At 37.7% G+C, this 12,728-nt stretch overlaps 1 protein-coding gene across 1 annotated transcript in view; it reads right to left on the bottom strand.

The window, feature by feature from the left end:
• Positions 1 to 7,142: 7,142 nt before the first annotated feature.
• WDR78 (WD repeat domain 78) overlaps positions 7,143 to 12,728 on the bottom strand; it is a 122,145-nt gene continuing 116,559 nt past the window's right edge. The window contains exons 17-18 of the mRNA XM_006862498.1: positions 7,550 to 7,706; positions 7,143 to 7,310 (exon numbers count right to left, since the gene is read on the bottom strand). Coding sequence (XP_006862560.1) covers positions 7,143 to 7,310; positions 7,550 to 7,706 — 325 coding nt within the window. The remainder of the gene's footprint in view (positions 7,311 to 7,549; positions 7,707 to 12,728) is intronic.

The following is a 12,728-nucleotide window of genomic DNA, read 5'->3' as shown; positions in this document are numbered from 1 at the left end:
AAAGCATATATTAAAATATCCTAAAGGACTCTTGATATGAGCAATTAAATTGGACTGAAAGCAACAGGAGATAGTATCTGAGAAGTGTAAGCAGTAACCTATGAGAAACACACACACACAAGTATGTATCTCAGAAAGTTTCGCTTTAAATGCCCTATTCTCTCCTACCTAGTTACAAAGCATTACTAACAGGCCACAATGTCCTATGGCCTCCTTAAGAAATCCAGAAGTTTTTGTAACCAACAATAGAATAGAATAAAATGTTAGAATTCTGTCTTAGAAGGAGCTGCTGACGCCCACCCAACCCTGTCCCATTCTCCTTTTTCTATAAGCTTGCTTGAGAAATGCTTATAAAATAAAATCTTGATGTACTATATAGATAAGGGGCTTTCTATTTTCTTTCTGAGCCCACTTAAGTCTGAGCTTAAAATCCAGAGCACATCTGGGCATGCAGGAGAGGGTACCCTGGTGCGTGCCAGACTAACTCTTATCATTGAATTAGGACCCTAACTCCTGTTGGTCAAGCACAATGCCACTCTGACTTTTGCTGCCATGTTGTTTGCTCGTCAAATAGTCTAACAATTTTCAATAACCTCAGCTCTCAGATCTAAGAGTACAAAATTCCAATTCAGACTTGGATATGAGATTTTAGCATTTTCACCATATTAATAATTCATAATTTATAAACTCCGGAATACTGCTTGAGAAGCTGAAGACTTAAGTCTATGGAATTTTGCCTTATAAAGATTTCTAAAACTTTTCTGAAAAATAGTAGTTTTGCTTCTGAGTTGTATAATAATTTTGTAACCTATTTGACCATATTATAAGTAAATATAATATACTGGAATATGCCTATGATTAGAGTAAGCACATCTTTAGAAAAATTAAGAAAATTCTAATAAAACTCTTTAAATGAAAAAATATGTAACAGCTATTGTTTTCTAAAATAAAAATCCCAGCTTACAGACTCTACTTAATACTGTTCTCTTTGCTTTAAACAAACAAACAAAAAAATCAGCAATGATGAATCATCCAGAGTAGTTTGGCTTGGGTCCAAGTAAACTATATATAGTATCTCCCTGAAAAAACAAAAAAAAAAGTCACACAATTACAGTGCAATAAAATACAAATTATGAAATATAGTAGTCTTTAAATGGTCATTTAAAAATTATAAGTTAGTGATACACATATAAAGGATGCTCAATAAGATTGCAAAAAGGAAACAAACAATAATCATTAAATAAAAAGTTCAAACAGTCATGGTTACTTCCTTGTATAAATCTGCTCTTTTCTATAAAAGACTGTCTTAATGAGGTTTATAAGTAACTTTATAAGGATTCAGCAAGAGGAAACTTCTGTTGACCATTTTGGAAGTTCCTATTTAACCTTAATGTTTTTTCATCTGTAAAATAACTGTTAAAGTTAATGATATATTAAGTTCTTTCCTGATGTTCAAATACTTGATTTGGAGTTAGTAGAACGTCTCAATTTCTATGTATGTAGTTTTTGATTTTCATTCACTGTATTTTTACACAAATAACATGTGCCTTTTATGTTTGTTTGCCAACTGGCTCCCTTCCCTACCTTACTCTAACACAGAGGTGTTTTTTGTAAATGTGCTGTGTTCATCTTTTATGTTTTCAGTTAAGGGCCATTGAGTCTAATCTTCTATAGCAACATGTCAAAGAAAATTGACATAGAGGTGCTTACTGTCAAGACCGCTTGGTGGGAAGAAGCAGTTGGCAAACAATGGTGGAAGCCATGTGTTATGTGCACACAAATACAGTAGTCATAATGACTCTTCATAGTAAAATGAGTAAGAACATCTTATATAAGAAGATGAAAACTGTTAGAGTAAGGGATCAAGAGGAAATTAATGGTGGAAAAATCATTAGAACCATTAAACCTCCAAATATGAAGATCTGGCAGGGCAGGATATGGACAAGAAATAGAAACTGCCCTTCGTGTATCTGGAACCCAGCGAGGTTTGTTGGGGTTTAATAACCCTATTCAGTTACCCAGTAAGGTTTGTTAATCCTTACCTATCTCAGCTACCTATTAACTTTCCCGTCAACCAATTTTCTGCGCAGAGGCAAGACGTCACCAGATGACCCCAACCTGGCGCGGCCAGGACAGACCTAGTTCTTGAACCAGGATTCTAACAGGAAGCCAGAGGTCTCTACAAAGGAATCCATCTTTTTTAATATTAGACTGTATCAGAGGCCAGCTCCACTACAGCATGGGAAAAGAGATACAAGGAAACAGCTCACAAAAAGAACTGTGCAAACAAGAAAGCTTCCTTTTCTTAATTTGGCACAATCGCGTCTGCAGCTTAACTTCCCACTATGAAAACCCCTTAAGACTGTGAGTATGAGGAGATACTGCTTGTATGGCATGTCTCCCCTGCAGGAGGTTCTGCTGTTTATGACCCATCTCCCCTGCAGGTATTTCCATGCTGTAATAAGACTCTTTACTACTATGTTTCATGATTTTCTAGTCTTCTATAGCCCATCCCCGCAACAGTTTGCTGGCAGCGCTTGGGGCAAGGTCTTCAGAGAACCCCAGGATGGAAAAAGCCACGGAAATCCTTTTTGTTTCCGTTTCTCATCACTGGCCGGTTTGCTCCCTGTCCGGGCACACACCGAGGACCCTTCTTTTTCTATGAATGCAAATCTTTTCATCTTCTATCTTTTTTATGTCTGCCTCTTTGTTCTTTTTCATCCGGTTCTGTGGTATCTTGAGTCGTTTTTCTCTTAGGACACCTTAGATGTCTATGCTTCTCCCATTGGTACTAACCTTTCTGAGCACTTCTTCCCCACTTTCTCCTTTGTCTCTAAAATTACCATGAAGGATTCAAGTCCTCTGGGATGGCAGCTTCAAATTCACCATCAGGGTTCAAGTCCTCTGGGCTGATAGGCAAGTTTATTGAAAGACTTAATTCCCATGTGAGGGTTTTGAATCTGGAAGAGCAGGCATAGGACTGATCAACCCCTTTTGATCACATCCCTGGGTGCTCCCACAGATGGGAGGATTGGTTGAACCTGAGAGGACCCCAACATACTCTTGATTTGTGTCTCCTTCTTCACTTCTCCTCATTCTTTTGGCTCCGACTCAAACAGGCAGACTTTAAAGACTTAATTTTCTCTATTGTGTGAAGATCTTCTTGGGCCCATTGTGGGATACTATTCAACTCTTGTCCTCTGTATGGGGTGGCCACTGTGGATCAGGCCCTCTCTTTCCCTCAGACCTCTTTCCTTCCCATCACAGTTTGAAAGAGAGTATTCCCTGGTTTCTAGGAATACTTGTTTTTCATGCTCACAAGTGTCCGAAGAGTGAGGGCTATTTTGACCCATTTGTGATCCACTTCTGGGCCAGAGTAGCCTTTGTTGCAAGGAGACAAGGCCACCTATTTTCTCTCCTGTCCCTCCTAAACCAAAGCATTTTGAGAGTTGTCAACTTCTTTTTAGACTAGGCCTTCTGAGACATAGGTGGGTGGAGGGATTTATTCCTGGGAGCTCACGAGGCTAGTATCCATCCATCCATGCTCTCTTATTGTTAGTCACCTCATGTGGAAGGATTGGTCCACCATGATCCAAACCTCAAGCACACCAAAAGACTCCCCGCTAGACTGCTTGCTAACTCATTGAGGAGACCTTCCAATAGAGGAAACAAATCTTCTTAGACCTTCCAACAGAGAAAATCAAGAAAAATAAACTAATCTTCTTTTGTAATATTTGTTAACAGCTATTTCTTCTCATTTTGAGTTGTGGCACATCGGCCAATGAAGATCTTGAAAGCTTTGCTACATTCACATCAATAAGACCATTTCTTTGAGGTAGCAGCTCTTTTCCAATCACTTTTTGAACGCCTTCCAACCTGAGGGGCTCATCTTCTGGCACTTTTCAGATAATAGTCCTCTGCTATTCATAAGGTTTTCAGTAGCTAACCATTTAAATGTGGACCATCTCTCCTTCTTCCTAATCTGTCTTAGTCTGGACGCTCCACTGAAACTTGCCCACTGTGGTTGACTGTGCTGGTATTTAAAATACCGGGGGCATAGCTTCTAGCATCACAGAAACACACAGACCACCACGGAATGACAGACTCACATACAAGTGGTAGATGTTTTCTAATATAATAATATTAACAGGGGTTTCAAAAATTTCATAGAAAAATAGAATGAAAACATAATGGAATTTTTTCACATACTTTTGGAAATCCTTTAATTTCACATAAATTGTAATATACTGTATTTGCCTTTTTGTAATTTGCTTTTTTCATTCAACACATTCAACATTTTTTAGATTTATTCCCAGATTTTCATATTGACATATTAAAATATATGTCATTTAAACTTCTGCATTGTAGTCTGTGATGCGAATGTGCCATATTTTATTTACATAATCATCTACCGATGATCATTTAGGTTGTATCCAGTTTATAACTATAGAAGCAAGGCAACTATAGATTCTTTATTTGGCATGGCTCTTGGACCACTACCAATGAGTTAAACAAAGCTCTGGGAAAATTATAAAATCCAATATAAATATAAAGATGCCATTTAAACATCTTTAAGGGCTGTAACCCTATCAGACAGGAAGACTATGGAATAATTTACTTAATGGTGCAGTACATAACTGAGTTAAAACAATCTAGTGATACAGAAACGAGGGCAAGGTTGCAAACTTTGATGAGAAAATAGAAGATATACATAATATGTAATTAGAATTTAAGAGACACGGACTAAGAAACAACTCCATTTGAAGGGTGCTGGCAAATTATCTGGAAAACAGGGTTTATCCTGGCAGCAAAGGCAGTTAGAACAATGCCCCTAAATGCCTGTATTCCAGATCTCATTCTCTGACTGAACTCCTTGGTTAATATGTTTGTTTGTTTTTTTCTTTCTTTCTTTGATTTACACAAAAACATACAGGAATATATAATCATTGAAACAAACAAAGGGCATATTCTGCAAGTCAGCCACCTGGTTGCCAGCACACAGTCTTTCTCTTTCCATGAGTCTAGAGTCCTCAGCTGCTCTATCTCTCCTCTGCCTCCATCTCTTGTGTCACTGCTTCTCTGGTTAGGGTCCCACATTCTGCTCATGCTCTTCTCTCTTGATGGTCCCAGGGTCCTCTGTTCTGGACTATAATATTAACTACTCCTCCCTTTTTGTTACAAAACTTCTACCTTTACAGTTGTGACTATCACAATTAGTCATGATAATAAGTACTCATTATTGAATCAAAAGAATCCTATCCCAATCTCCTTTCACCAGAACCATCTAAACAAGATGAAAACTATTCAGTGGGGATTCTGCCTTCCCTTGCACACTCTGAAACTAACCTCCTCTTGAAAACTTGTAAGCCAGCCACTTCATCCCTTTATAGTCCCCCCATTTTAGGTAGCCATGTCTTGGACCAATAAGCAACATCCATATAAATGGACAAAAGATTGGAGTGTTCAAAGACTTCATTTTGCTTGTATCAGCCATCAATGCTTATGGAAGCAGCAGTCAAGAAATCAAATGACGTATTTCATTGGGCAAATCTGCTGCACAAGCTCTTTTCAAAGTGTTCAAAAGAAAAGATATCAGTTTGAGGACTAAAAGGTGCTAGGGTGACAAGACTGGTTGGTTTGTGGCATGGGGTAGTGACAAAGATGAAGGAGATGACAGGCAGTGCAGGCAGTGATGGTGAGGGTCTGTGAGTTGACGTGAGGAGATGCAGGAGAGGGCAGTGGGCAGCCAAGAGACAGTGGCTATCCAGAGGGCCTGGCCAAGGTCAGTCCCTGGCAGTGGCCTTAGCGCCTGGCCCAAGTCATGGTATTTTCAGTAACCTCATATGCATGCAAACATTGGACAGTGAATAAGGAAGACCGTAGAATTGATGCTTATGAGTTATGGTATTGGAGGAGAATATTGAAACTGCCATGGGCTGCCAAAAGAACCAATAGATCTGTTTTGGAAGAAGTACAGCCAGAGTGCTCCTTGGAAGCCAGGATGGCCAAACTTCATATCTCATTCTTTGGACATATTGTCAGGGGGACAAGTCAGTGGAAAAGGATGTCATATTTGGTAAAGTGGAGGGTTGGAGAAAAAAAGGAAGATCCCCAATGAGATGGATTGGCACAGTGATGGCAGTGATGGGCTCAGGTGTAGCAATGATTGTGAGGTTAGCTCAGGACTAGGCAGTGTTTTGTTCTGTTGTGTATAAGGTTACTATGAGTCGGTACCAACTCAATGGTACTTAACAACAACAACAACATTGTACAATACTGTGTAAAAAGGGATAGACGTAACCCTTGATGTAAAGACTTATTCCCTCTCAGTTGGTATTTTGAGCTACCACATCCATAACTATAAGTCAAGTTCATCAAATTGTAGCAATTTACCATTGCTACCTTTATCAAACTTCTTTATTTCCTTTAGTCAAATTCTGATCATCAAACCATCTAAGGTAAGTCAAATGGGTACTATCTGCAAGTTTGGGCATTCTTGTGTATGTGTCCCCACTTCATATCAGCTGGATGCTTCACTCTCAGCTCCAGCCCACCATGGCTAGGTCAGTGTCCTTGGGCTCAAGAGTTCCCAAGTCTCCCCAAACTTCGGACCAACCAGCCCTTTCTCTTCTCTCTTTCATTTCAAAGTTGACAGGAGTCTATGGAACATGGTCAAACTCAGCCCATGTCTTCATTACTCCCTTTCCCTCACTTCCACTCACAAGTAGACCAACATGGTCATCAGTGAGCTTACATGTATGCTTTTGTGTTCCCTTTGAGTTACAGTCTTGTAAGGGGGTTTGTCCTGAGGGGATTTGATTCCTTGGTTGATGGCTCCCTGGTGCACAGCTTGCTTGTTCTTGTAATAGCCAAACACACTGGCATTTTCAGTTTTGTTTTTTCCTGCTGGTCATTCAATATGTTTATCAGTCAGTTTCTCAGGAATAATTCCCCAAACTACTTGGATGTTTTTTTATTAAGAAAACATATGTTTACTCTGAGAAGATGTATTATGTATAGACAGTTCAGTTAATCAAATTGACCATTTTAATGTTTTGTGTTAAGGAATTTGTACATGTTTGTCATTTTAAACATTCATTATATATAAGATAATTTGATTATTAGATACATCTAACAAATAATCATTGTCGTTTTAATTTAAGTGTACATTTGGGTAATTGATTTAGACTTCTGATTCTAGGTTGGAGTACTACAAATTTACAAAGAGCATTGGAACCTTCCACGTGGGAGACCCAGTCAGAGTACTTCAAGTACAGCCACCACTTGTCTGCCAATGAGCTTGCATGATGCTGTGATGTGAAACATAGTCAGCAATGTTATCATTCTCATTTTATATGTAAAGAAGGTGAGGTTCAAAGAAATAAGCAACTTGCCTGAAATACCATGCTGAGTAAGTAGCAATTCTTGGGATTGTATTATGTATTATATTGTATTATGATATTTAATATGTGTAAACCCCTTGCATATTGCAAAATGACATCTGAGTAGACTCATAAAATGGCATTAAAGCTTGAATTTTGAGTCTTACCCGTCCAGAATCTGAAACAGTGGGCATATTCCTCATTTCATATACAACAACCTGCCCATCACTATCTCCCACTAGCAGGCAATCTGTATGTTTGTTGAAGAGAACCGTCGTGAACTTGACTCCAGGGTTAGCAACATTCACAATCAGAGGGTCCAAACTGAAATGAAATATTTTATTTAGATGTTACTGATATGTTACTTTTAATGTATAATCTAAGAAAAGTTTGAGATTTTTTGTTGTTGTTATTTCATATAGTGAAAAAAAAAAAAAAAAACTCAAGTGTTTCTAAAGCCAATATAACTGCTTTTTACCCTCCACTCAGTCAAAACTCATATGTTCAACAAACTAATTCCAATTTGGTAAATGAAAGTAGTAGACAATTAAGATTTGAGCTCATTAGTGCAAACTCCTTAACAGAAGAGTGTTTTAACCTAAATGAACCTATGAAACATAAAAGAGCATTTTCAATAGGAACTTTTTCTGCCCTTGGTCATCCAAAGCAATCCACCTCAAAAGATCACAGAAGTAAGCAACATTATATGCATCTTCTGAAGAATTGTCCTTGGAATTATGATTTTCTCAGAAAAATTAAAACCAGAATGACTACTTTACCATACTGAAAAATAATGGACTTCCAGAACAACAGTGCTGGAAGAGGCATAGTCAGAATGCTCCAGGATGATGAGGCGTCATCTCAGACTTCAAACATGTCATCAGAAGGGACCCAGTTAAAGGAGAAAAACACTATGCTTGGTTAAGAAGAAGACCCCCAACAAGATGGATTGATACAGTGGCAGCAGCAATGGGCTCAAGTATAACAATTATGAGCATGGCCAAACAGGACCGGGCAGTGTTTCATTCTGAAGTGGATAAGAGTCACTTTGAATCTGAACTGATATAACAACACCTAACAACAACAATAGAGGAACAATCAAGAGAAAATTACTAAAAATTCCAAAGAAAATCCAAAGATTTATGTGAGATAGTATCAAGAGGAATACCTTATATGAAATAGGAATTCCAGAGCAGGAAAAGACCAAAAACATATTTTTAGAATATTGTCCAAGAGTTGTTGGATGAAAACTTCCCTACCATGAAAAGATAGCCAATCAAGAAGTTGGACTCCAAAAAGAATAGACCCCAAAAGAAAAACAGCAAGACGTATTATAATCAAACTTTTTAAAACCAAAGACAAGGCAAGTATCCTGATAGGAGCTCAAGAAAAATGAAGTGACCTACAAAGGAGAGCTAATATGACTGAGCTCTGATTTCTAAGCAGAAACCATACAGGCAAAAAGACTATGGGATGGCATATATAAAACCCTGAAAGAGACAAATTGCCAGCCAAGAATCATAAATCCAGCAAAGCTGTCCATCAAATATGACAACAAAATTAGGTTATTTTCAGACACATGGAAATTAAAAGAATTGATAAAAACCTGACCAACCTTACAAAAAATGCTAAAGGGATTTCTTTGTTTGGACAGAGAACCAACACCAGTAGACAATAAAGTCAGACTAACATATATGACGATAAAGTAAAACAGAACTGTAAGACTGAAAATAGAGAACCAGAGTTACAGTTGCAACAATAACAACAACAAAAAAAAAAACTATAAAGTACAAAGAGGTAATAATGTACCTAGAAAACTTCCAAATGAATAGGAAATCAAATAGATTTCAAGAAAAAAATTAAATAGAAGTAAACCTAGTTGTAACTCTAAAAACTAAACCAAACTTTACTCCTATTCCTAACCCAAACCTTACCCTTAACATTAACCTTAGTCCTAGCCATAACCCTAACAATAAATGAAATCCTAGGCCTAACATGGAATCCCGGTGTGGAGCTGTGGGTTAATGCACCGGACTGCTAGGCCGGTTTGAACCACAAGATCAGCAGTTCAAGCTCACCAACCACTCCTGGGAAAACCATACAGGGTCGCTATGCGTCGGAACCAGTTTGATGGCACTTAACAACAACAGGTATAACCTAGACCTAGCCATAGTCCCAATCCTCACCTTCACTCTTTACTCCTACCCACACACCCCCTCCCTCCTCCAAAAAAGAATAAATTCACTACATTTTATGATTTATATTAAATAAGAATGTACTTCCCAACTCCTTCTGATAATAACTAACATTAAAAATTGTCATATTTTCCTACCAAAAAAATAGGCTGATTAAGTACTTTACTCTAGCGTTGTATACATTTTCATATTAAGAATGATGGTGATAGTGGTATGCTGTGGAGTTGGTTCCAACTCATAGCAACCTTGCATAGGGTTTCTGAGACTATAAATCTTTACGAGAGCACAAAGCCTCATCTTTCTCCTGTGGAAACACTCACTGATAGTTTCAAACTGTTGACCTTGAGGCTAGCAGCCCAACTTGACTTGTAACAACAATGCTAACAGAGCTCATTATTAAGAAGGCTACATTTTAATAATTTTATTGTTACATCTTAAATCAAAATTTAAATTAAAAGCATGCCCCATGAATATTATTGACATAAGTTGAGAGAATTAGTAAATACTATTTTAAAATATTTAATTCATCTCATTTCTTTATCCTACTGTAAAGAATCTCTAGTTACTAATGATTAGATGCCTATTTGCATTCCTCTGTAAACAAGTCAATAAATAAGAATTCAAGATATACGATCTCTTATATCAGCCTATAATTCATTTCCATTCAGATGGTTTTTATAAACACATGTGGCATAAATAATAACATTAATATGTTGTTGTTGTTTTGTTGTTAAGTGCTTTCAAGTCAGTCCAACTCATAGTGACCCTATATAGAGTTTCCAAGGAGCAGCTGGTAGGTTTGAACCACTGATCTTGAGGCTCAAAGTGACCTTGCAATCCAGCACATTAACCCACAGTGCCACACCAAGATATATGAGAGTAAGTCAAATAGTATTGTTACTAGGGGTCCAGTTCATACATTACAAACAAAACCTGTTTAAACATCTCTGTGATCAGTTATTTACAGACAAGTTCTCTCGTTAACATACACTTGTCTTCGTCTCTCATTAGGGTGCTTCAGTGAAAAGGTCCAGTTAAAACAGTGGCTTTCAAGGGGATCTGCTGGTTAAACTTCAAGGCAGAGAGGTCAGCAAAGAGGTAATCTTGATAGATTTTCTTGAAGGACAAGGACAATCACAAGAGCTTATTAGGAAGATTTTAATTTTTTTAATTGAAAACTTCATTGGTGAGAAAAATACCAGGGAAGTTGCACTAAGGAATTTTTCCCATCACAACCTCATTCTTCCAGGTTAGTGTCTTAATTATCTATTAGACACTTAGCTATTAGACACTTAGCTATTAGCTAAGTCTTAATTATCTATTAGACACTTAGCTATTAGCTATTAGAACAGAAACACCACAGCAGATGGCTTTAACAAACAAGAATTATTCTTTCACAGTTGGTTTTTGTTCAGTGCCATCAAGTTGGTTCCGACTCATAGTAACCCTAATGTAAAACAGAAGAAATCACTTCCTGGTCCTAAGCCATCCTCACAATTGTCATGTTTGAGTCCATTGTTACTGCCAATGCGTCAAGCCATCTCAGGGTCTTCCTCTTTCTTACTGACACTTTTCCAAGTCCCTCCTGATAGCCAGTCCAAAGTCTATGAGATGAAGTCACAACACCCTTGCTTCCAAGAAGCACTCCAACTGCACTTCTTCCAAGACAGATTTGTTTGTTCTTCTTCAATGACACCATAATTCAAATGCATTGACCCTTCTTCATTCTTCCTTTTTCAGCTTTCACATTCGTATAAGGAGATTGAAAACATCATGGCTTGAGTCAGGCGCACCTGTCTTCAAATAGGTATCTTTGCTCTTGAACACTTTAAAGAGGTATTTTGCAGAAGATTTGCCTAAAGCAATATGTCAATTTGGTTTCTTGGCTGTGCTTCCATGAGTGTTGATTGTGAAACCAAGCAAAATGAAACCTTTGACAATTTCAACATTTTCTCTGTTTAATCATGAAAATATTTGTCCAGTTGTATTTTCATTTTCTTTACATTTAGATGCAATCCATACTGAAGGCTGTGGTCTTTCAAGTTCTCTGTGCTTCCTAGAAGCAAGGCTGTATCATCAGCATACTGCAGGTTGTTGATGAGTCTTCTTCCAATCCTGATGCCATGTTCTTCTTCATATAATCTAGCTTCTTAGATTATTTACTCAACATACAGACTGAATAAATATAGTGAAAGGATATGACCCCAGTACACCCCTTTCCTGATTTCAAACCATTCAGTATTCCCTTAATCTGTTTGAACAACTGCCTCTGGGTTTGTGTACAGGTTCCTCATGGAATTCTTAAGATCCTCACTTAATTCCAGAAAAATTAACTGTTCTGGAATTCTTATTCTTCACAATGTTATCCATAGTTTGTTATGATCCAAACAGTCTAAGACTTTTGCTTAGTCAATAAAACACAAGTAAACATCTTTCAAGTATTCTCTGCTTTTAGCCAAGATGCAGTTGTCGTCAACAATGAAATCCCTTGTTCCATGTCCTTTTATGAATCTGGCGTGAATTTCTAGCAGATCCCTGCCAATGTACTGCTACAGCCATTTTTAAATTATCTTCAGCAAAACTCTCACAGTTTAGAAACTAAAATTCCAAAATCAGAGTGTTGACTCTATAAGAAGCTTCTCTCCATGTGTCTTGGCATCAATCTTCCTCTGGATCTAGCAGCTTCACAGTGCAGGGACCCCAAGCAAAAGGACACATTCCAGTACTGGCTCATCTTTCTTGGTGATAGTAGGTCCCTCTAATCTCTGCTTACTTCTCTCTCCTTTTATTTCTTGTAAGAGAAAAGGTGTTGTAGCCCATCCTTTATCCTCTAACTGGTTCATCACATCAGATCACATCATGGGGAATCATTAAATAATTACTACATTGTATCATTATATAACTGTCAAACCACTGAGAATCACAATCAGCCAAGTTGATTTTGGGTGGCAATGGCTGTCCTACAAGAATTTCATTGAAAAGCTTATCCATCCACCCTACAGCCCTAATCTTGACCCTCTTGGCTTCTTTTTGGCCTCCAAACTCAAAGAACATTTCAAAGGAACATGATTTGAGTCCCTTGAAGATGCCCAAACTGCTGTTTTGACATGGTATAAATTGAAAAGTACAGAATTTTTCAGAGAAAGATTAG

Source organism: Chrysochloris asiatica, unplaced genomic scaffold, assembly GCF_000296735.1.
Source record: "Chrysochloris asiatica unplaced genomic scaffold, ChrAsi1.0 scaffold00048, whole genome shotgun sequence".
NCBI lineage: Eukaryota > Metazoa > Chordata > Mammalia > Afrosoricida > Chrysochloridae > Chrysochloris > Chrysochloris asiatica.
Note: the sequence above shows the minus strand (reverse complement) of the source record. Positions and strands in the feature narration are given on the sequence as shown.